The sequence below is a fragment of the Zalophus californianus genome, chromosome 6, assembly GCF_009762305.2.
Source record: "Zalophus californianus isolate mZalCal1 chromosome 6, mZalCal1.pri.v2, whole genome shotgun sequence".
NCBI classification, from domain to species: Eukaryota; Metazoa; Chordata; class Mammalia; order Carnivora; family Otariidae; genus Zalophus; species Zalophus californianus.
In genome coordinates, this window is record NC_045600.1 from 136372769 (window position 1) to 136395182 (window position 22414).

General features: G+C 40.0%; 1 protein-coding gene across 8 annotated transcripts in view; it reads right to left on the reverse strand.

The window, feature by feature from the left end:
* Nucleotides 1-22414, reverse strand: part of SV2B (synaptic vesicle glycoprotein 2B) — a 197500-nt gene that overhangs the window by 8045 nt on the left and 167041 nt on the right. For all 8 annotated transcript variants that reach the window (XM_027572485.2, XM_027572481.2, XM_027572479.2 and 5 more), the window contains 2 exons: nt 4478-4611; nt 1906-2106 (listed from right to left, as the gene is read on the reverse strand). In XM_027572485.2, coding sequence (XP_027428286.1) covers nt 1906-2106; nt 4478-4611 — 335 coding nt within the window. The remainder of the gene's footprint in view (nt 1-1905; nt 2107-4477; nt 4612-22414) is intronic.

Genomic DNA, 22414 nt, shown 5'->3' on the forward strand with positions numbered 1-22414 from the left:
AAATTCTATGCCCCGGCAGATTCAAGAGGGAATTTTGCTGAGGAAATAGCTCTTTCCGTTCATGGAAAGACTATTTCAAAACAGGTCACCCACATCCCACCGAGATATTTATTGATTATCTAGTATGTGCTGAGCATCACTGAGAATATCACAGGTGACCCGTCTCGCGCCAGACCTTCTACTAAAGATCGAAGAAAGAACTGCCTGAGCTCTTAACAGTGCAGCTCAGAACCAAAATACAGACATTAATAAAAGAGTAGGATACAAAGAATGAGAGATATTCATTCCAGCTGTCCAGTTTGGGGAACATGACAGGAATCAGTTCTGATCTGGAATATCTGGTTGATGCCAAGAAGGACTGCAGTGGCCACAAAGCAGATGTCTGCTCTCCGGGTGCCCTGCCTCCTTCCCACGCCCAGCCTTCCCTCTGCCTCCTTGGTGGGGGGGTGGGGAGGCTTGTGGTTGCTCCAGGCAGCGGGCCACGCCCCTGCACACCACCCCACCCCTCCTAGACCCTGCCTTACCAAGGATGTCTTGGGCTACCCCCAGGGTTCAACCACAGCATTCGCTGTTCAACCTGGGGCTGGAAAGGCCAGGGACAGAATGGCAGTAATGTCACCTGTCTACTCTCACACACCTTATCTCATTGGAGCAAATGGAGGTATTACTTTCACAATTGTGAAACAGAAGCTCAGAGAAGGAAAGGAAGGTGTGTAGACTCATAAAGCAAATGTTGGCGGAGATGGCCACCTGACTCCCAGTTGCTGGTCTTGCACAGGGTGTAAGCTACCTTCTGCCGAAAAGCTCAGGAGTTAAGGAGTTAGTCAACGCTGCCCTTCCCTCAGGGGCTTCAGGTCTAACCATCTGCCATGCCTATACATGACTCCATCCTCACCACAAACAGCATTCACGCTACTTTTACAGTAATAATATTCAATGAGCCCCACACCGGCAAAAGTTTCCCTTGCCAAGCTCTGACCAAAGTGCTCTTCTCCGACAAAATGACTATGTGATTTATTTTGTTTCCCTTTGAGCTTCACTGGTAGGGAGTTGGTATTAATTTTCCTGATCAACTACATCCCTAGAACAGACCCTTCATGTCATATGTATCAATGTGTTGTTCTCATCCCCACCCCGGCCTTACAATATATACATTCTGATATGTTTTCCCTGGCCCTGGGTATATATGTTTTGTTTCTTATTTTCTATGCACAGCATGTGTTTCTGCAGCAAACTCCTGCGGATCCTGGTGCAGTGAAGCAAGGCATGCGTGAAAACTTCTACCGTTTCAAGAACCTACAGGGCACCAAGCACTGTAAGATGCTCTGGCTACATTATGCTCAAGCCTCACAAAACCCTACCAGCTAGTTATAGGTACAGATATGGAAACTGAAGCCTGGAGAAGTAAAGGAACATGTCCAAAGTCAAACAGCTTTGAGGTGATAGGACTCAGACATGAGTCTGTCCACCTCCAAAGCCTAAGTGTGATTACTATGAAATCGTAATAAGAAATGCAATCCATTTTAAACCCATCAGACGAACCAATGTTCATTGAAGAGCATTTTGTATTTTTTTTGACAAAAATCTTACAAAGCAGGTAGAATGGGCATGTTTAATATCCTTACTGAAGTGCTAATAGCATAAGTGACTATCACAGAATTGCTCAGTCGGGAAATGAAGATGAGTCCCTGACCTGGACCATCGGTCTCAAACTATGCCTGTGGAGTCCTGGGGTTTTGAAAACATGTGTGCCTCCGAGGCTCCACACCAGCAGATCCCGTTTTGCCTGTTTGGTTTCCAGTGCAGGATTTCTTTAAGAAAAATTAAAAAATCCTCTTCTTTAATACACTTTGAAAGCCACGATCCTTACCTACTGGAGGAGATGCGGCATCCCTAGCTACTCACCAATCATCTTGAGCCTTCCAACTCTATCCATGAGCAGGGCAGAAATGATGTTCCCAGGCAGCACAGACAGACTGCCGAGGAAGCTGACGAGGTAAATCAGGAAGTCATTATCCTGCTCAAAGTCCATGTGGCAGCCCTCCTTCTGCTCCAGAAAGGAAGTGTTGATAAACCGGCAGTTGATGAATTTATGCTCATAGAGGTCTGGGGAGAGAAGGACACCCTGGGTTCATTAGAGTGAGCAGGGGCTGGGGAGAGATGGGGCGGAGGCAGGGATGGAGTCCTGCACCTTCCCTGGGCAGGATGCTCCAAGCCTCCGGCAATCAGATAATCTCAAAGTCAAGGTGATGTGTGGCCAGGTATGGATGAAGAGAAAAAACTAACAATGTAATAACTGCTTCAACTTCCCATAAGCAAAGGGAAATGAAACAATCACTCCTGGAGAGGCATGTCTGAATACATCATCTCTCAAGTAGGAAATGGTCCTGTTTCTATCAATGAGATGGCACCAGGGTCCACACCAAGGCTGGGCCACTCCTCCGAGGCTACCCAGCTTATAGGAAGCAGAAGACAAGAGAATTGGATCTGGATTGAGGTGACCACTCCAAAGCCTGTGCAGAAACCTAAACATTCTTCAAAATAAAAACCATTTGCAGGGTGCCTGGGTTGTTCAGTCGGTTGAGTGTCCAACTCTTGATTTCAGCTCAGGTCATGATCTTGGAATCCTGGGATCGAGCCCTACATCAATCTCTGTGCTCAGGGATTGTCTGCTTGGGATTCTCTCTCCCTCCCCCTGCTTGTGCTCCCTCTTTATCTCTCTCTAAAATAAATAAATAAAATCTTTAAAAAATAAAAATTAAATTAAATTAAAAATAAAATTAAAAACCATTTGCTCAGTGGTTTCCAGGGTGGGGAGCTGGGGAGACGAATGTGGAAAGCACAGAGGATTTTTAGGGCAGTGAAAATACTTTATATGGCATGATAATCGTGAATATATGCCATTACACACTTGTCCAAGCCCAAAGAGAATATCCAACACCAAGAGTGAACCCTCCTGTAAACTCTGGACTTGGGATGATTCTGAGGTGTCAGTGTAGGTTCATCAATGGTAACAAATACACCACTCTAGTGGGGGGATATTGGTAATAGGGGAGATAGGGGCAGGGGGCAGGAGTTCTATGGAAATCTCTGTACCTTCTTTCTAATTTCATTGTAAACCTAAAACATCTCCAAAAAAATCAAGTCTTAAAAAAATATAAACCATTTACTTTGGACCTCGTTCCCAAGTCTTCCAACACCTTCTAACACCAACTGTTTAAGCAGAAAGAGTGCCTAAGCAAGCTCTCCGAAAATCTGGATTTCGGGAACTGGCTCTGCAGCTGGCTCTGAAACTCCTCCTACAAAATTAGAAAAGTACACCTAATTCTCTCCATCACTTCCCAGCACTGACATTTCATGAGTACAGGTGTTTGCAGAAATTCCCATGTGACAGTATGCAAACAAAGAGGTAACTTAAAACTTGAAAGAAAAAATTAAAAGATGCATCAGGTTTTAATGACAAACAGGAAATGTATAAGCCTTTTTAAGTTCAGGCTAAAAAACAATTATGAAGGTACATCTTATAATGGATCACTTAGAGACAGAGGGATATTTGGAGGCCACATATTGAACATTTTGGGGCTGACCTCATGGAAGAAGAAGATATCCTTGCATCAACCACAGTGCTGAGGCCCAGGAGAAAGCACTAATATTGACACAATGTGCAGAGTTCAGTGGAAAGATCACAGACTTTGGAACCAAACAACTCAGGAATGAATCCAAGCTCCCTAAGCTTGCTAGCTGTGGCCTTGGACAAGCGCTTAAGCCTGGGTTTCCTGAGCTATAAAATAGGAGTAAATGTACATTTCTCACTGGAGACAATGTAGGTGAAGCCCCTGGTAAAGCTCAGGTAGTTTCCTTACATCTCAATTCCCCCTGGTATGTTATTAACGTATGATGAGAGTAAAAGTAATGAGGAGGGATAGAGTGGTGGGATTTTGTGAATGTTTTTTAATCATGGAAGTCCAAAATGGTGTGATTTTAAAATATGCTTCTCATCTCACTTTATGCACAGGCTTGAAAAGATACAACTTTCCCTTTTCCTTTATTATTGTGAGAACATGAGCCTTGAAGTTTGCAAGATTCAGATTACGTGAGGTCTTCAAGAATGCACTCCACGCATAAAATGCGGCCTTCCTGAAATACTTTTCAGTCTTTTCATATGTGCCATAGTGTGTTCCTACTGAAGACCTGCAGCATACAAGCATCAGTCTCCTTGAGACCAGAGCACTCACCCAGAAATTTCGTTTCCACTTCACATGTAATAAAACATGCAGACAAATTCAATGCATTGGTAAAGATGGTGCAACTAATCCATGCCATACCTGGGGCTAGAACCCATTTCTCCAACCTGACTCTCAGTAACCATGTCTGTGTATACCTTCCTACTCCTAAAGCTTATGACTGAGCACTTTGCTTCTTAAATAAGACCAGTCCAACCCTTGATACCATGCACCTACACCACCCATGTTCTCACCTGTGTTGTAGAAGATGGTCGATTCAATGGTGCAATTTTTGAAATAGGTATCAGTAGATGTAACGTCTTCAAAATAGCACTCGTCAAAGAATGTGTCCTCAAAAAGTACATGTTTAAAGTACATCTTTGTGAACCTGTGGGAAAGACATTAGTCCCCGAGTGATTCAACCAGGAAGAAAGAAGACTTGAGACCAAAATGGAAAGCACAGAAAGGCAGAAAAAGGAGAATTTCAAACCAAAGGGTGCTGAAACGTTATTTTCCAAGGTTAGTTCTCTATTCTTTAGCTGGTGTTTATAAAGGAGGGAGGACAGCAGGAGTGCGGAAGCTGGTATCTGGCCCGAGATACGGGGCTACTATGCAGCAGCCAGATAATTCCAAAATGCAGTCATGGACCTTCTGCATCAGACTCACTGAGATATGGACTAGCGTGAAATGAAAGTACTGATCACATGGCACTTTATGAGGAGCTTTAAAAACATGCAGATCCAGGGCGCCTGGGTGGCTCAGTCCATTAAGTGTCTGTCTTTGGCTCAGGTCATGATCTTGGGGTCCTGGGATCGAGCCCCACATCAGGGTCCCTCTCCTTCTGCCCCTCTGCCTCCTGCCCGCACCACCTGCTCCTGCCCTCTCTCTCTCTCAAGTAAACAAAATCTTTAAAAAAATGACAGGTCCCTCAGCTGGTCTTAGTAGGTTTGGAAGCAATAGATTTGTGAGGGACTGAGAATCTTCATTTTAAAAATTTCCCCAACAAATATCTAGAGCAATAGGCACTTTCATTCACACAGTTGGTAGAATATAATTGGTGCAGCCTCTTTGAGAAGCAATTCTGCAAAATTTTAAGTGCACAATTGCATTGACCTAGAATACCACCTCTAAGAATTGACCCTATTTATACTTGCTCATGCATTCAAAAGAGATACATTCACTGATGCTCGATGCAACATTTCATATGGTAAGGATTGATTACTAGACAGATGATGGGTGGGTAGGTAGACAGACAGACAGATACCACGCAGTGGAATACCATGTGGCTGTTACAGTTTTTAGGTAGACCCATATGCCTTAATATGGATCAATCTTCAAGGTATACTGTTAACTGAAAAAAAAATCAAATGCAAGCTGTGACCATTCATGTAAGAAATTATATGCCTCCAAATGCATAGAATATGCCCCAAGAGTTACACAAGAAACTGGTAGATGTGTGGCCCTGGGGAGGTGCATTGGGATGAGCTTAATTTTTCCCTTATATCAAGCATACATATTATTTCTTCACTGAAAAATGAAACAAAGGTGGAAGCACCTAGGTGACTAGGAGGTGCAGCCACATTTGGGAACCACTGCTGTACTCCAACTCCTACATGAACTTAATAGGAAAAAACAATATTACATTCAAAACCATATACTGACATATATTAACATCATCCTCTGCTGGACCTTTTCCAAGCTTGGTCAAACTTTTAGGCTAGAAGCCTTGGATCTGGTTGTTTTTTGTTTTTTGTGGTTTTTTTTTTTATGTTGTTAGTCACCATACATTACATCATTAGTTTCTGATGTAGTGATCCACGATTCACTGTTTTCATATAACACCCAGTGCTCCATGCAGTATGTGCCCTCCTTAATACCCATCACCGGGATAACTCATGTCCCCAAACCCCTCCCCTATAAAACCCTCAGTTTGTTTCTCAGAGTCCATAGTCTTTCATGGTTCTTCTCCCCCTCCAATTTTCCCCCGCTTCATTTTTCCCTTCCTTCTCCTAACGTCCTCCATGCTATTCTTTATGTTCCACAAATAAGTGAAACCATATGATAGTTGGCTTTCTCTGCTAGACTTATTTCACTTAGCATAATCTCCTCCAGTCCCATCCATATTGATGAGAAAGTTGGGTATTCATCCTTTCTGATGGCTGAGTAATATTCCATTGTATATATGGGCCACATCTTCTTTATCCATTTGTCTGTTGAAGGGCTGGATCTGTTTTCATTTATGAAAAATTACAACTCATTCATTTGTCTATTCATTTATTTATATACTCAGTCTTCAGCAAAATTTAGGTACATGGTATTAGGTGCTATGCACACAGAGAGGAAAGACAGGGTCCCTGCTCTCAAGTCTAATTGGGGGAAAAAAAACAAGCAAACAGACAATAATACATGGAAGTCACCGTGACAGAAGTGGCACAGGCTGCTGAGGGTCATTGTTTCTTTCAGGGCCACCACATAATTCAGTCCATGACCACAGATGATGACCAGTTCTCCTTTCCCTTCATGCTATATTGTATTCTGCTAACAACCCTACTCTAGAGTCACCTGTCATGAGCTTCTGCAAAAAGACCTCCCCCTACCCCTGCCCCGAGTAAGAAGGCCTAAGTAAGTGTTTCTCAAAGAGAAGTCCCCAGAACACTTGCATCAGAATAAAACCAAAGGTTGTTATGAAAGATGCAGTTTCCTATATTCCTAGACCTCTTGAACCAGAATCACCCAGGCAGACGCCAGATTATTTTTAAAATGTGACAGCCATTGGTCTAGGAAAGCCAAATTATTTTATAGAATTTTTCACAGGGTCAAATTTGCTACAGACTTTTAAACAGGGGCCTCCAAAGGCTTTCACTGAACTCCAGATTTCCATGGAAATTCGTAAGCCTTGTGTTACAGGAAGATGCCTTTGATTTCAAAATTAATGTAATTTGTATGCTGGATATGTTTACTCAGGAAAGCTATTCCTGGACACTGTCTCAGGTCTTTGCCTTTCTTAATATATCGTTCTCTTTAATATAGTAATAGGCTGCTGATGTGACCCTCAGATATATTTTAATGTTCTGCCAGGGGTGGGTGAGGGAGCAGAGCCATAAATCATAATGGGCCTGACGTAAGCAGACCTTAAAATGTATCTCCAAGTGAGTTATAAAAAGCCAAAGTTATAAAGAAGGAGAAAAAAGGAGAAAGGACCAAGGCATATTTTATGAGTCTTTATATAAATCATCCCCTATCTCTAATTTATATACTGAACTGACCCGAGATTCTTCATTCATGAGAGTTCAAAGGCTGAAAGAAAAGTTAGCATAAGTATCTTATGGAACTTGTCCTGTAAGAAAACACAAGCCATTGGCAATCCAGAATCCATGGCAGGATTATTAATACAAACACTTTATCTCAGTTACCCTCAGGCCCAATGGCTAGTCCACCAAACGGTCTAAACTATGCCAAAAATTTTATCTGTTTTGTCACTGTATTTTACCTGACGGCAACCTCAAGAAGCTCTGTCTAATTATTATTCTAATAAATAAGAAAATTGATCATTAAAATTTAGTGTGATAATTATCAAGATAGGGGTATATTCTAGGATCACTTCAAAGGGGACACTTATGATCCGATTGGGAAAAGCACGAGATGATGTATCCTGAAGGACAAGTAAAGCTATCCAAGTGAACATGGAGTAAGTGCAGTCCAGGCAGAGGGAACAGCATGTGCAAAGACATGGAGGCATATTACATACACCCTTTAACTGCCTTTTTTTGAAAAGTAGAGAGTTCTCTCCCAGATAAATTAAATCACCTTTTGGGGAGAAATTAAACAAAGGGTACAGTTCTCCAAAGATTCCATACATGTAACCTACTATCATATACCTTCCAGCTACAGTAAAATGAAATAGAATTGTTTGGAAAAGAACTGGAATTCTAGTCTCTCACATATTATCTCCTGTCAGATCCCAACCTAACCTTTAAGCAGAGCATAAAGAGGATCATTTGCTTCAGAAAATATATGCGTGGACCTAGTTTCTTTAAAGAGAGGAAGAAGGTGGAAGTCTTGCCTAAATGCTCCACGTAACTTGTTAAATTCTCTAGTGTCATCATCAGGCCTGTCCCCCACCTCTGATACCACTCTCCGAAAACTGACGAGTGGAGGCCAACTTTCAGAGTTTAATCACCAAGAGATCTCAGGCAAGTTTTTTCTCCTCTCCAGGCAGGCATATAAGAATCTTTAAAGTAGGGGTATTGAGGAGGTGGTTTTTTCCAGCTCTATATGGTTCTATAAATGAGGAGTGTCTTAACTGTGTGTTGCCTGAAAAGAAATAAAAGAATGGACCTAGGATATGGCCATCTTTCTTCTCCAAATGATGAAAATATTATTTCGTGGAAAATAAGAAGTATTCATGGAAATGCTGGGGCCAATGTCAATCAAATAGACTCTCTAAAAACCTATGTTCTTGAGCCTCAGTGAATCTGCCAGTAAACCCAACTTCCTCTCTTCCTTTTCTTTTACACTCAAGGCTACCCAAGTGCTGAAGTCACAAAATCGTATCCTGTCCCTTTTACAAAGATCCTAGCACAGGTACAGCCTTTGGGAATAAAATCTTAAGCAGAATTATAAAAATGGAATACAGGGGGAAAAGAGAAATAATAAGGATAAAAGCAATTATTAATTTGCAAGAGGAAAAGAATAAATTCATATATAAGTATGGTTGCAAACATCCTAAATAAACATTACTTTAAACATGCTAAAATCTGAAGAGAACACAAAATTTCTTCAACTGGTAAATCGATAAAAATGTATTAGTACATTCATACCATGGAATAGTACTCTGCCATAAAATAAACTGTTAAATGTGCAAAAACATGGATAGATCTAAGTGCATAATGCTAAGTGAAAAAAAAATAGGATTAAAAGGCTTCATATTATAGGATTCCATTTATGTGACAGAGAGAAAAGCATTGGTTGCCAGGGACTGGAGATGGAGTAAGGATTGACTACAAAGTGGCATGAGGAAATCTGGGGAGTAATGGTATCTGGATTCGTGGTGGTTACATGACTATATGCACTTGGCAAACTCACAGAACTATACTATAAAAAGGGTGAATTTTACTGTATATAAATTATAAGTTATACTCCAATAAAAAGGAAGTCCTAACAAATTTCTAAAGTAATAATATCTACCCCCCAAAAAACCCAAAACAAGTTCAAATTACTGACTAGATTGACTCAACACTCCCACACCCTATAAGTGCTTAGCAAAAGAGATGTACCCATTCCTACAAAGATCTCTACTGTCCTACATATCTGACTTTCAACCAAAAATTACAAGACACACAAAGAAGCAAGAGTAAAACAATATTATGTCAAACAAAGTAATATTAAAAAACCAGAAGTAGATATAACATCATTGCTGGAACTATTATGTAATTTAATATAACTATCATTAGCATATTAAAGCCTTAACGGCAAAAGTGGATAATATGCATGCATGATGAAGAATTCCAGCACACAGATGCAAACTATTAGAAACAGTCAAATAGAAATACTAGAAATTTCTTAAAGCAGTAAAACAGATTAAGAATACCTTTGATGGACTCATCAGTAGACTCATCATATTTAAGAAAGGAATTACTTACCTTGTATATAAATCAAGAGAAGTTACCGAAACTACAACATAAAGGGGAAACTCCAGAAAAGAGGCTCCAAAGACTTTGGGAAGCTATCAAACAAACTTTAGTGTGACGGGAATTTAAGAAAAGAGAAAGAAAACTTGGCATAAGACATATTTGAAGGGGTGCCTGGGTAGCTCTGTTGGTTAAGCGGCCAACCCTTGATTTTGATCTTTGATTTTTGATCTCAGCGTCACGAGGTCAAGCCCTGCATCAGGCTCTGTGCTCAGTTGGGAGTCTGCTTGAGATTCGCTCTCTCCCTCTCCCTCTTCCTTTTCCCCTGCTCACGTGTGCACTCTCTCTCTCTCTCTCTCTCTTAAATGAATAAATAAATCTTTTTTAAAAAATACATATTTGAAGAGATAATGGCCCAAAATTTTCTAAATTAATGAAGCAGATCAAACCACAACTCATAGAACCTCAAGCAGAGTAAATACAGAATAAGAAGAGAAGAAGGAAGAGGAAGAAGGTACATCTAAGTACATTATATTCAAACAACTGAATACCAAATATAAATGGAAAATTTGGAAGGGAACAAGAGGGAAAAGTCACATTACATTGAGAAAACCAAATTTTAAGAATTTAGCAGACTTCTCATAAGAAATTATGAAAGCCAAAGACACTTCGGTGAAATCTTCACATTTCTGAAAGAAAAAACTGTCAACCCAGAATTCTATAGCCAGCAAACATATCCTACAAAAAAATGAAGAAGAAATACTTCTAAGACAAGCATTGAGAAAATTTATTCCCACCATAATTATACTATAAGAAATAGTAAAGTTCCTCAAGCATAAGGAATATAATATCAAGTTACATTTGAAACTTGGATCTTCATAGAGAAATGAAGATGGTTAAATTAAAGGTATATCTAAAAGACATTTTTTCTTTTTTAAATCACTCTAAAAGAGAATTGAGTGTCTGAAGCAAAAATAGTAGCAATATATTGTGTTCTTATAGCATATGTAAAAGTAAAATACATGACAATAGCATAAAACATGAGAGAAAATGAGAGTGTTCTACTGTAAAACTCACACATTACACGTGAAGTTAATATATTATTTGAAGATAGACTGATTTATTAAAGATGTATATTGTAAGCTCAAGGCAAACACTACATTTTTTTAAAAGATGAGTAAATAATAAGCCAATAGTGAAGGTAAAATGGAATAATGAAAATAATCTAAAATAGAGCAGAAAAAAATTTTTTTAAAGAATAGAGCAGAAGATACAGAAAATAGCTAGCAAGATGATAGATAAATTGGATCCCATTTATATATGCTCTCTACAAGAAACCTACTTAACTCTAAAAACGTAATAAATTAAAGAAAAAAAACGGAAATAGTAAACACCAATCAAAAGAATACTGGCGATTCAGTATTTATCTGATAACATAAGATAAAGTAAACTTAGTAAACAAGGAATATTATCAGGGAATAAGGGGTGACTTGCATAATGATAAAGGCATCAATTCACCAATAAGACACAACAAATATAAGTGTGTATGCACCTAACAACAGAGCTTTAAAAATGGAAGTCCTATATCATACAGACTGCATTATCTGTCCATAACAGAAATATATATAAATGATCAATAATTACAGCATTTTGCAGGACACCTGGGCGGTGCAGTCAGTTAAGCATCTGATTCTTGGTTTAGGCTCATGTTGTGATCTCAGGATCATGGAATTGACCCCCACATTGGGCTCTGCGCTCAGCTGAGCATGGAGCCTGCTTGAGATTTTCAATCCCTCTGCCTCTGATCCTCCCACTTGAGCTCTCTCTCAAATAAGTAAATCTTTTTTAAAAATAGCATTTTGACACTTAACATACACTTCTAAATAATTTGTGAGATGAAGAGTAAATATCACCAGAAAATATAAAATATATATTGGTAAGCAAAGTTGTTTGAAGGAGCTAAAGCAAAATTGGAGGGAAATGTACTTAATTCAATTCATTCACTTTTTTTAAAAAAATCAAGAAACACAGTAAGGAAACTAAAGAGATATAAAAAAGTAAATCCTAAGAAAGAAACATTAAAGAAAGGAATATGATTACTTAAATATAAAATACACAAAACTCCAGTAAGACTGATTTTAAAATAAGACCAAAACCACAAATGAGCAGTATTAGCAATAAAAAGGGAGGATTTATTATCGCAAATCTAATAAAAACTTCATAAAACAATGTTATGAAGAACTTTGTGACAATATATTTAAAGCTTAAAAGAAATAATTTTCCAAAAGAAAAATGAGCATACTCGAATATATTAATGCCATTAAAAAATAAATTGGTAATCAAAATCTGCTGCCTCAGTTAATGGCAAGCTGATATAGTTATAGTGACTAGCTTTACCAAACCTTCAAGGAATCAACAACCCCTACAGTTTGTTTTAGCAACAAAGGGGGGGACTATAAACTTGATACCAAAGTTGAATGAGAACAGTATAAGGAAAATATACACCAATTTCACTTACTCCTACATAGTACACTAGCAAATCAAATTTGTCAATGTATTGCCTTGAAAAAAAATAACAATGAATTAGTAAGATATATCTCAGGAATCACATATGGTTGAAAACTAGAAAAACTATTATTTCAATATGTCACATTAGTAGGTCCAAGGAGAAAAACACATAGTTATCATAATAGACGCAGAAAAACATTTGACAGACTCAATATACTATCATGATAAAAAAAAAAACTCAGTATACTCAAAAGAGAAGAGAATTTCCTTAACTTTCTAAAGACTATGATTCAAAAACACACAGAAGATGTTATATTTAAGAGGGAGACACCAAAACACCCACAGAGGTCAAGATACCCGTTGGCACTCTTCCTATCCATCACCAAACTGGAGGTTCTAATCAACGCAACACAATGAGAACACAATTATAGGGATAAGAAAGGAGGAGATAAGACTGTCATTAATTTTTGTCATTGTGTTTGCCACATACAAGAGCCAAGCATATCTACCAAGAAGCTATCAAAATGAATAAAGAGTTGGGCCAATGTTTTAGATCCCAAAAAATCATGTATAAAGTAAAAAGGAGGAGGAGGAAGAAAGTGAGGAGGAGGAGAAAGAGAGGGTAAAAGCCCCACTCACAACAGCACCAGGAGCAATAAAGCATCAGCAATAAGCTTCACAAAATACATACAACATCGATTTTTTTTTTTAAGTAGACTCCACACCCAGTGTGCAGCCCAGTGCAGGACTTGAACCCACGAGCCTGAGAAGGAAACCTGAGCTGAAATCAAGAGTCGGACACTTAACCAACTGAGGTACCCAGATGCCCCCATATGGAAGCTTTATAGAGGATTTTATAAACCATTATGGAAGGACATCAAAGAATGACTAAGTCAACAGAGAGAAATACAATACGCAATGACTGGGAGACCCTATACTCTAAAGATGTCCCCCAATGAATCTAGACATTCTATGTCATTCCAATCAAAATCCCAACCAGCTGTTTTTAATGGGATTTTAGAACTTGATCCTAAAATTCATCTGAAAAAGCACAGGGGCAAAACCAGCCAAGAAAAATGTTAAGAACGAGGTGGAAGACACTAATCCTCCTGGAAACACAACAAAACAATAAAGTTAATGGCAATGAAGTCAGTATGGTAAAGGGAGAGACAAATAAAACCATAGAACCAGAGAGCCCAGAAACACGGTGATACATACGAGGAACTCTGACTTACCCTAGAAGTATGACTATATACCAAGAGGGAAAAGATGGGCAATTTTACAAATGCAGAAACAATTGGCTATTCACATGGGGGGAATATCAAAGTATTCCTCTCTCATAGACAGAGACCCCATTCAAGTAAATTAAGGTCTTGAATGTGAAAAGAAGCTTTAAAAAAAGAGAAACAAACTGAAAATGACTTTTCTGACTTCAAACATGGAAGACTTCTTAAATAAGAGTCAAAAGGCACACACCTTAAAGGGAAAGGTGACAAACCCAGCATTAGAATATAGAGTATCTCCCCAAGAAAAGGCTCCTGAAGCAAAGTAAAAAAGCAAGCCACAGACTATCAGAGCCAAGAGGAACCTGAGGAGGCATGACTACTAAAATGTGATGTGGTGGCCTGGGTGTGATGCTGCGACAGAGAAAGAATAGTGGGTAAAAGGAAAACTGAGTGTGGGCGCCTGGGTGGCTCAGTCAGTTAAGGATCTGCCTTCAGCTCAGGTCATGATCTCAGGGTCCTGGGATGGAGGCCCTCATCAGACTCCCTGCCTGGTGGGGAGGCTGCTTCTTCCTCTCCCTCTGAAGCTCCCCCCTGCTCATGTTCTCTCTCTCTCTCTCTCTATCAAATAAATAAATAATTTTTTTAAAAACCCAATTTTATACCAAAAAAATTGCAAAATTTATAATATAATTATACATTTACATATACAACATAGTATGATATTTATCTAAATTTTAAACCATACAAAAGAATACTGTACAACGTTTACAGATATAGAAACATGGGAAAACTATAAAAACACCCTTCAGTATAAAATGCTAGGTTTATTTTTATTTATTTTTTTTTGTTCATCTCCCCCTCTGACTCCCCCCTTCATTCTTCCCCTCCTGCTATCTTCTTTTTTTTTTAACATATAATGTATTACTCATTTCAGAGGTACAGATCTGTGATTCATCAGTCTTGTACAATTCACAGCGCTCACCATAGCACATACCCTCCCCAATGTCTATCACCCAGCCACCCCATCCCTCCCACCCCCACCGCTCCAGCAACCCTCAGTTTGTTTCTTGAGATTAAGAATTCCTCATATCAGTGAGGTCATATGATACATGTCTTTCTCTGATTGACTTATTTCGCTCAGCATAACACCCTCCAGTTCTATCCGCGTCGTTGCAAATGGTAAGATCTCATTCTTTTTGATGGCTGCACAATATTCCATTGTATATATATATATGACTTCTTCTTTATCCATTCATCTGTCGATGGACATCTTGGCTCTTTCCATAGTTTGGCTATTGTGGACATTGCTGCTATAAACATCGGGGTGCACGTACCCCTTCAGATCACTACATTTGTATCTTTGGGGTAAATACCCAGTAGCACAATTGCTGGGTCGTAGGGTAGCTCTATTTTCAACTTTTTGAAGAAACTCCATCCTGTTTTCCAGAGTGGCTGCACCAGCTTGCATTCCCACCAACAGTGTAGGAGGGTTCCCCTTTCTCTGCATTCCCGCCAACATCTGTCACTTCCTGACTTGTTAATTTTAGGCATTCTGACTAGTGTGAGGTGGTATCTCATTGAGGTTTTGATTTGGATTTCCCTGATGCCGAGCGATGCTGAGGACTTTTCCATGTGTCTGTTGGCCATTTGGATGTCTTCTTTGGAAAAATGTCTGTTCATATCTTCTGCCCATTTCTTGATTGGATCATTTGTTCTTTGGGTGTTGAGTTTGATAAATTCTTTATAGATTTTTGGATACTAGCCCTTTATCTGATATGTCATTTGCAAATATCTTCTCCCATTCTGTCGGTTGTCTTTTGGTTTTGTGGACTGTTTCTTTTGCTGTGCAAAAGCTTTTTATCTTGATGAGGTCCTAATAGTTCATTTTTGCCCTTGCTTCCCTTGCCTTTGGCGATGTTTCTAGGAAGAAGTTGCTGTGGCTGAGGTCGAAGAGGTTGCTGCCTGTGTTCTCCTTTAGGATTTTTGATGGACTCCTGTCTCAAGTTTAGATTCTTTCAACCATTTTGACTCTATTTTTGTGTGTGATGTAAGGAAATGGTCCAGTTTCATTCTTCTGCATGTGGCTGTCCAATTTTCCCAACACCATTTGTTGAAAAGACTGTCTTTTCCATTGGACATTCTTTCCTGCTTTGTCGAAGATTAGATGACCATAGAGCTGAGGGTCCATTTCTGGCCTCTCTGTTCTGTTCCACTGATCTATGTGTCTGTTTTTGTGTCAGTACCATATTGTCTTGATGATGTCAGCTTTGTAATAGAGCTGGAAGTGATTGTGATGCTGCCAGCTTTGCTTTTCTCTTTCAAAATTCCTCTGGCTATCCGGGGTCTTTTCTGGTTCCATACAAATTTTAGGATTATTTGTTCCATTTCTTTGAAAAAAGTGGATGGTATTTTGATCGGGATTGCATTGAATGTGTAGATTGCTCTAGGTAGCATCGACATCTTCACAATATTTGTTCTTCCAATCCATGAGCATGGAACGTTTTTCCATTTCTTTGTGTCTTCCTCAATTTCTTTCATGAGTATTTTATAGTTTTCCGAGTACAGATCCTTTGCCTCTTTGGTTAGATTTATTCCTAGGTATCTTATGGTTTTGGGTGCAATTGTGAATGGGATTGACTCCTTGATTTGTCTCTCTTCTGTCTTGTTGTTGGTGTATAGGAATGCCACTGATTTCTGTGCACTGATTTTATATCCTGCCACTTGACTGAATTCCTGTATGGGTTCTAGCAGTTTTGGGGTGGAGTCTTTTGGGTTTTCCACATAAAGTATCATATCATCTGCAAAGAGTGAGAGTTTGACTTCTTCTTTGCTGATTTGGATGCCTTTGATTTCTTTTTGTTGTCTGATTGCTGTGGCTAGGACTTCTAATACTATGTTGAATAGCAGTGGTGATAGTGGACATCCCTGCCATGTTCCTGACCTTAGGGGGAAATCTCTCAGTTTTTCCCCATTGAAAATGATATTCACTGTGGGTTTTTCATAGATGGCTTTTATGATATTGGTATGTACCCTCTATCCCTATATTCTGAAGAGTTTTGATCAAGAAAGGATGCTGTACTTTGTCAAATGCTTTTTCTGCATCTATTGAGAGGATCATATGGTTCTTGTTCTTTCTTTTATCAATGTATTGTATCACATTGATTGATTTGCAGATGTTGAACCAACCTTGCAGCCCAGGGATAAATCCCACTTGGTCATGGTGAATAATCCTTTTAATGTACTGTTGGATCCTATTGGCTCGTATTTTGGTGAGAATTTTTGCATCCATGTTCATCAAGGATATTGGTCTGTAATTCTCCTTTTTGATGGGGTCTTTGTCTGGTTTTGGGATCAAGGTAATGGTGGCCTCCTAAAACGAGTTTGGAAGTTTTCCTTGCATTTCTATTTTTTGGAACAGTTTCAGAAGAATAGGTATTAATTCTTCTTGAAATGTTTGGTAGAATTCCCCTGGAAGCCATTCTGGCCCTGGGCTTTTGTTTGTTGGGAGATTTTTGATGACTGCTTCAATTTCCTTAGTGGTTATAGGGCCGTTCAGATTTTCTATTTCTTCCTGCTTCAGTTTTGGTAGTTGATATATCTCTAGGAATGCATCCATTTCTTCCAGGTTATCTAATTTGTTGGCATAGAGTTGCTCATAATATGTTCTTATAATTGTTTGTATTTCTTTGGTATTGGTTGTGATCTCTCCGCTTTCATTCATGATTTTATTTGTTTGGGTCATTTCTCTCTTTTTTTTTTTTTTTTTTGATAAGTCTGGCCAGGGGTTTATCAATCTTGTTAATTCTTTCAAAGAACCAGCTCCTAGTTTCGTTGATCTGTTCTACTGTTCTTTTGGTTTCTAGTTCATTGATTTCTGCTCTGATCTTTATTATTTCTCTTCTCCTGCTGGGTTTAGGCTTTATTTGCTGTTCTTTCCCCAGATCCTTTAGGTGTAGGGTTAGGTTGTGTATTTGAGACCTTTCTTGTTTCTTGAGAAAGGCTTGTATTGCTATGTACTTTCCTCTTAGGACTGCCTTTGCTGTATCCCAAAGATTTTGAACAGTTGTGTTTTCTTTTCATTGGTTTCCATGAATTTTTTTAATTCTTCTTTAATTTCCTGGTTGACCCATTCATTCGTTAGTAGGATGCTCTTTAACCTCCATGTATCTGAGTTCTTTCCGACTTTCCTCTTGTGATTGAGTTCTAGTTTCAGAGCATTATGGTCTGAAAATATGCAGGGAATGATCCCAATCTTTTGGTACCAGTTGAGACCTGATTTGTGACCTAGGATGTGATCTATTCTGGAGAATGTTCCATGGGCACTAGAGAAGAATGTGTATTCTGTTGCTTTGGGATGGAATGTTCTGAATATATCTGTGAAGTCCATTTGGTCCAGTGAAACACCAGGTTTATTAACAATGGTGATCATTATGCTTTGGGAGGGAGAGGAATCACAACGAGGCTCACAGAGTGAGTAATGCTTAATCTATTTTAAAATCTGAAGTAAATATAGCACAGTTGATGATTTTATAAAGCCAGCTGCTCTGAACTGGGTTGTTTGCATTATTCTCTATTCTTTTCATATTTGATATACTTCACAATGGGATAAAAAAGAGAAGAAAGGAGACAAAACAATGGCTATTTGCAGATGATGGGATCATACAATAATAACAAAGGGGAACTGTTAGGACTAATGAAAGAGCTTAGATATCAAATAAACATCTCCAAATCAATAGGATTTCTATTTATTTGCAATAACCTGTGTAAATATTCGATGGGGAGGAAGCAAGCCAATTTTCAGTAGCCAGTGAGATTATAAAATATCCTGGAAAAGTCTCCACAAAGATCTTTGCAGGACCAATATTAAATTGAGAGATTTGATCAACTCTGAAGCATGAAGTATGTTATCTATTGATATTATGACTTTCAGATGTGGAATTGGAGGCTTATGCAGGTCAGAGATGGGTCAGCTAGTCTCTGACTCATCAAGGCTTGAAACCCAGTCCCTCAAGCTACTTCCCCAGACCTGGAAGCCAGAAGGTGAATTTACACATTTCCCACCCATGGCAGCTTCACAGGACTTCACTGCCCTGAAACAGACCCACTGCAGCTAAAAAAATTCTTATTTCTGCCTCACTCAAAGGAGCTTTGAACAGTGTGGGGAATGCCTCAGTGTGATGCATGAAACCAACCTTCTTCTCTTTTCTGCTAAGCCACCCTCATTTCAGAGTTCAACTCCCTGACCTTCCATGAAAACTCATGAGAGCTTTTCTCCTATTTTTCCCCTGGCTGATTTTCTTGTATCATACTCTTCCCCATCCTAACCGTCACAGAAATTAGCCCTGCCAAGCAGAAATGTCTCCCCAAGCAGAGAGGGTAATTAGTTTCTACATGCTCTCAGGAAAAAAATAAATAAAACTATACTGCTTTCAGTTAACAGTACGAGAAGCCTGGCCTGACATTTTGGCTCAGGGTTTAAAATATGAACTTTTTCTCTTGCCTTTCTTGCATTTTCCAAAAACTTACGAGTTCTAGAGCAAAAGTAGGATAAGAACTCAGAGCCACCTGGTCCCATTAGATGCACCAGGAGGGCTGCAGATAGTGCTTGGGGAACAGGCCCAAACTAATCTGTGTACTTTCATTTCTTCTTGGGGCCAAAGGGATTGTCTTACAGCAGGATGAAGATCAGGCTTCAAGAGGTTCTCCTTTACTGACAAAGTCTGAGGGTGAAGTCTGAAGCCCTACTTGCACCAAAGTCATTTTCCCCGGTGTGCGACAGTCAATAAGGTAAATAATTTCTATTTAAATTTTAAATTAGCAAAGTGTGGATAAAGTCAAAGGAGGAATACAGGGTACATTTGGAGAAATGCGGCACCCCAGCGGCCGCATTTCTCCAAGGAGGGTTAGGGTTTTCAAAGATGAGGTGCTTTCTAGCCCATGATCAGCAGGTGGCAGCATAACTCAAGAAAAGAAACCAGGTTCCTTCATTTCTTAGCTAAGTTTCAAGGTTCCTAATCTTCCAAGGAGACAAACACCCCTTTTATTCAGTTTGCTGGGGGTAAAAATGATGGGTTTCACGTGATAATGGTTGTGCTTTTAGGATCCATTGGTTAAAAAACATAAATGAGGGGCGCCTGGCTGGCTCAGTCAGTTAAGCATCTGACTCTTGATTTTGGCTCAGCTTATGACCTCAGGATTGTGAGATCAAGCCCCCAGTCAGGCTCCGCGCTGGGCATGGAGTCCGCTTAGGATTCTCTCTCTGCCCCTCTCCCTGCTTCCTCCAAAATAAAGCAAAACAAAACAACCATATAAATGACAAGTTAAAATTAACTCACTGCAACTTATGAAGGAATTTATATTTGAATAATTACACAAAACAACCACATTCTCTTGAACCATAGAAACATGGCCACATATCTGTGCATGCAGAATATTCACATCTACTCTCAGATAATTCTTAGCATGACCCTTGGCAATAACTGTATGGTGTCAGGGGAGGTCCTGGGTCCACAGGAGACCACTGCTTTAAAGAACCCTTGTTTCCCCCTCACTCCCACCCAAAAGCCTGATGAAAGCTTCCAGAGGCTGAGAAAGATTAAAAGAACAGAGTGGATCAGACGTTCTTGTTTTTTATGTAGCTAAGTCTAAGAACTACAAAACCAGCCTGTTGCAAACCATGAGGGTGCTGGCATTGCAATGAACTTTAAAAAAATTGTTTTAAAGATTTTATTTATTTATCTGAGAGAGAGAGCATGAGCAGGGGGGAGGGGTAGAGGGAGAGGGAGAAACAGACTCCCCACTGAGCAAGGAGCCCGACCCGGGGCTCGATCTCAGGACCCTGGGATCATAGCCTGAGCTGAAGACAAATGCTTAACCGACTGAGCCACCCAGGCATCCCACGATGAACTTTTAAATGCAGAAGACACCATATAACACAAGACCTCTGTGGGAATGGAGAGTTTCCCGGTGAGACAATATCTAGTTGTTTAGGGTATGGGATTGGAGTCCGAATACCAAGATTGGGAGAGACATTTCTATTTATATTAGCTATGTGATTTGGGCAAGCTACTCAGGCTCTCTGAGCTTCTATTTCCCCACCTGTACAATGAAAAGCATATGTCTTGCTTCCTGGAGGCTTCCTTTATTTTTGTGAGGATTAAATAACAGTCTATGAGCGTGCTTAAGGCAGCTGCTGACACCTAGAAATGCTTGATGATGTTGGCTGCCGTGGTTATGATTATGAGCCTCATGATCAATGTCATACTATCATTATTTATTACTAATATCACATGAGAGTATCAATGAACATTGGAAACGTCATAAATGAGGTCTCTTTTATTGAATTTGTCTCTGCAGAGAATGGTGTCATGTCATGGGTGACATCTGGCCATCCATAATGTCCCTTCGTTTTCAACATTTCCAAAGTGTTCTTTGGGCAACATTTCTTCATGGGCAATGTCAGCACAAGATCTCCCAACTTATACCAAAGACCCCTGAGAGTGAGAAATCCCAGGGTGACTACCGCCCACCCCCACTAGCTTGAGCTGCCATCCCTGGAGTGGCCAATCTCAGCAGATTTTGATGACTGAAGTGTCTACACAGAGGCTGTGTGCATGCGTGGGCACATGAATGTGTAGATGTTTGTGACTGGGTTTTGTGTTAAAAAAAAATCATCGGAAAGTCTGAATTCCTTGTCCACTCATGTTTGGTCCTAACCTTCCTCCCCAGTGGTCTCTTATTTCTAGAAATAATAGTCCCCCTTTCCTCTCACACTTACTCATCCTAAATAACAGTGAGTGTTTGCTCAGGTGTGGCCAGTGAGAGTGATATGGACTAGCCTGCAAGAGATATCTCCCCCCACCCCTTGGACTTCACCCAGACATAGGCTTCTCTCCTAATGTGACTGACAGCCACAGGCCAGTCCACTTCACCCAAACACATAAGTGGGTACAGGGGCCATGCGAGACCATGCACTGCAGGGGAGAATTCTTGGTGTTAATTCTTGTAGAGAGGTGGTAATTATGGGGTAGTTTATACCATTGACACTGAACTATCTGGGCCGTGGTATTTCTGATGTCACCGTGCAGCTAACTTGATGAGCTTGCTAAGTACAATTCAAGAAGGGAAACAGGAGTAAATGTCCTCCTTAGTGAATAATGTGGCCTGGGGTCAACTTTAATGTGCTGTCCTGACCCATCGGGGGGCCTCCAGAGGGCAGCCTCAAAGAAGCATCCTTAAAGTCCAGTGGGCGACTGCTCATCTCATTGGTCCCAGGAATAGGAAGAGAAGTAAAAGGGAATGAGGAGGCAGCCCCACAAAGATGTGGGCAGGACTCTTTCAATACACCACTGATTTTACCCCTAAGGGACAACACTCTTGATGGCAACGGGCCATGCTGACCAATCCTTGGAGGTAATATTAGGTGAAAGAATAACATAAGATAGTGTCATATTAGCCTCTGGATTTGCTTCTAGAGAAGCTTCCAAAATCAAAGAAAAAGCTCAAAAACCAGGCTGGTATAGGGTTCTCAACCCTCTAGGCCCTCTTTATAGGTAGGCATCAATAGGAGGCCACAGCCCTGTGCACATCTCCATTAAAGGTGTGAGGTCACAGGAAAAATGGTCTGATTGCCTCTCCTCAGACAAATGTCTCTATCCTTGGATGAATAAGTTCTAGCCAGGTGATTAGGGATGACTAGAGGCCATCAGGCCTCGTTGTGTCTCTGAGGTACCACAAAAGCCTTGGAGCTCATTCACCTGCCATACTGAATTCTCTTTCCAATGGCCCCTCTCCCAAGAACAGTCCCCACAGACCATCACCCCGATCT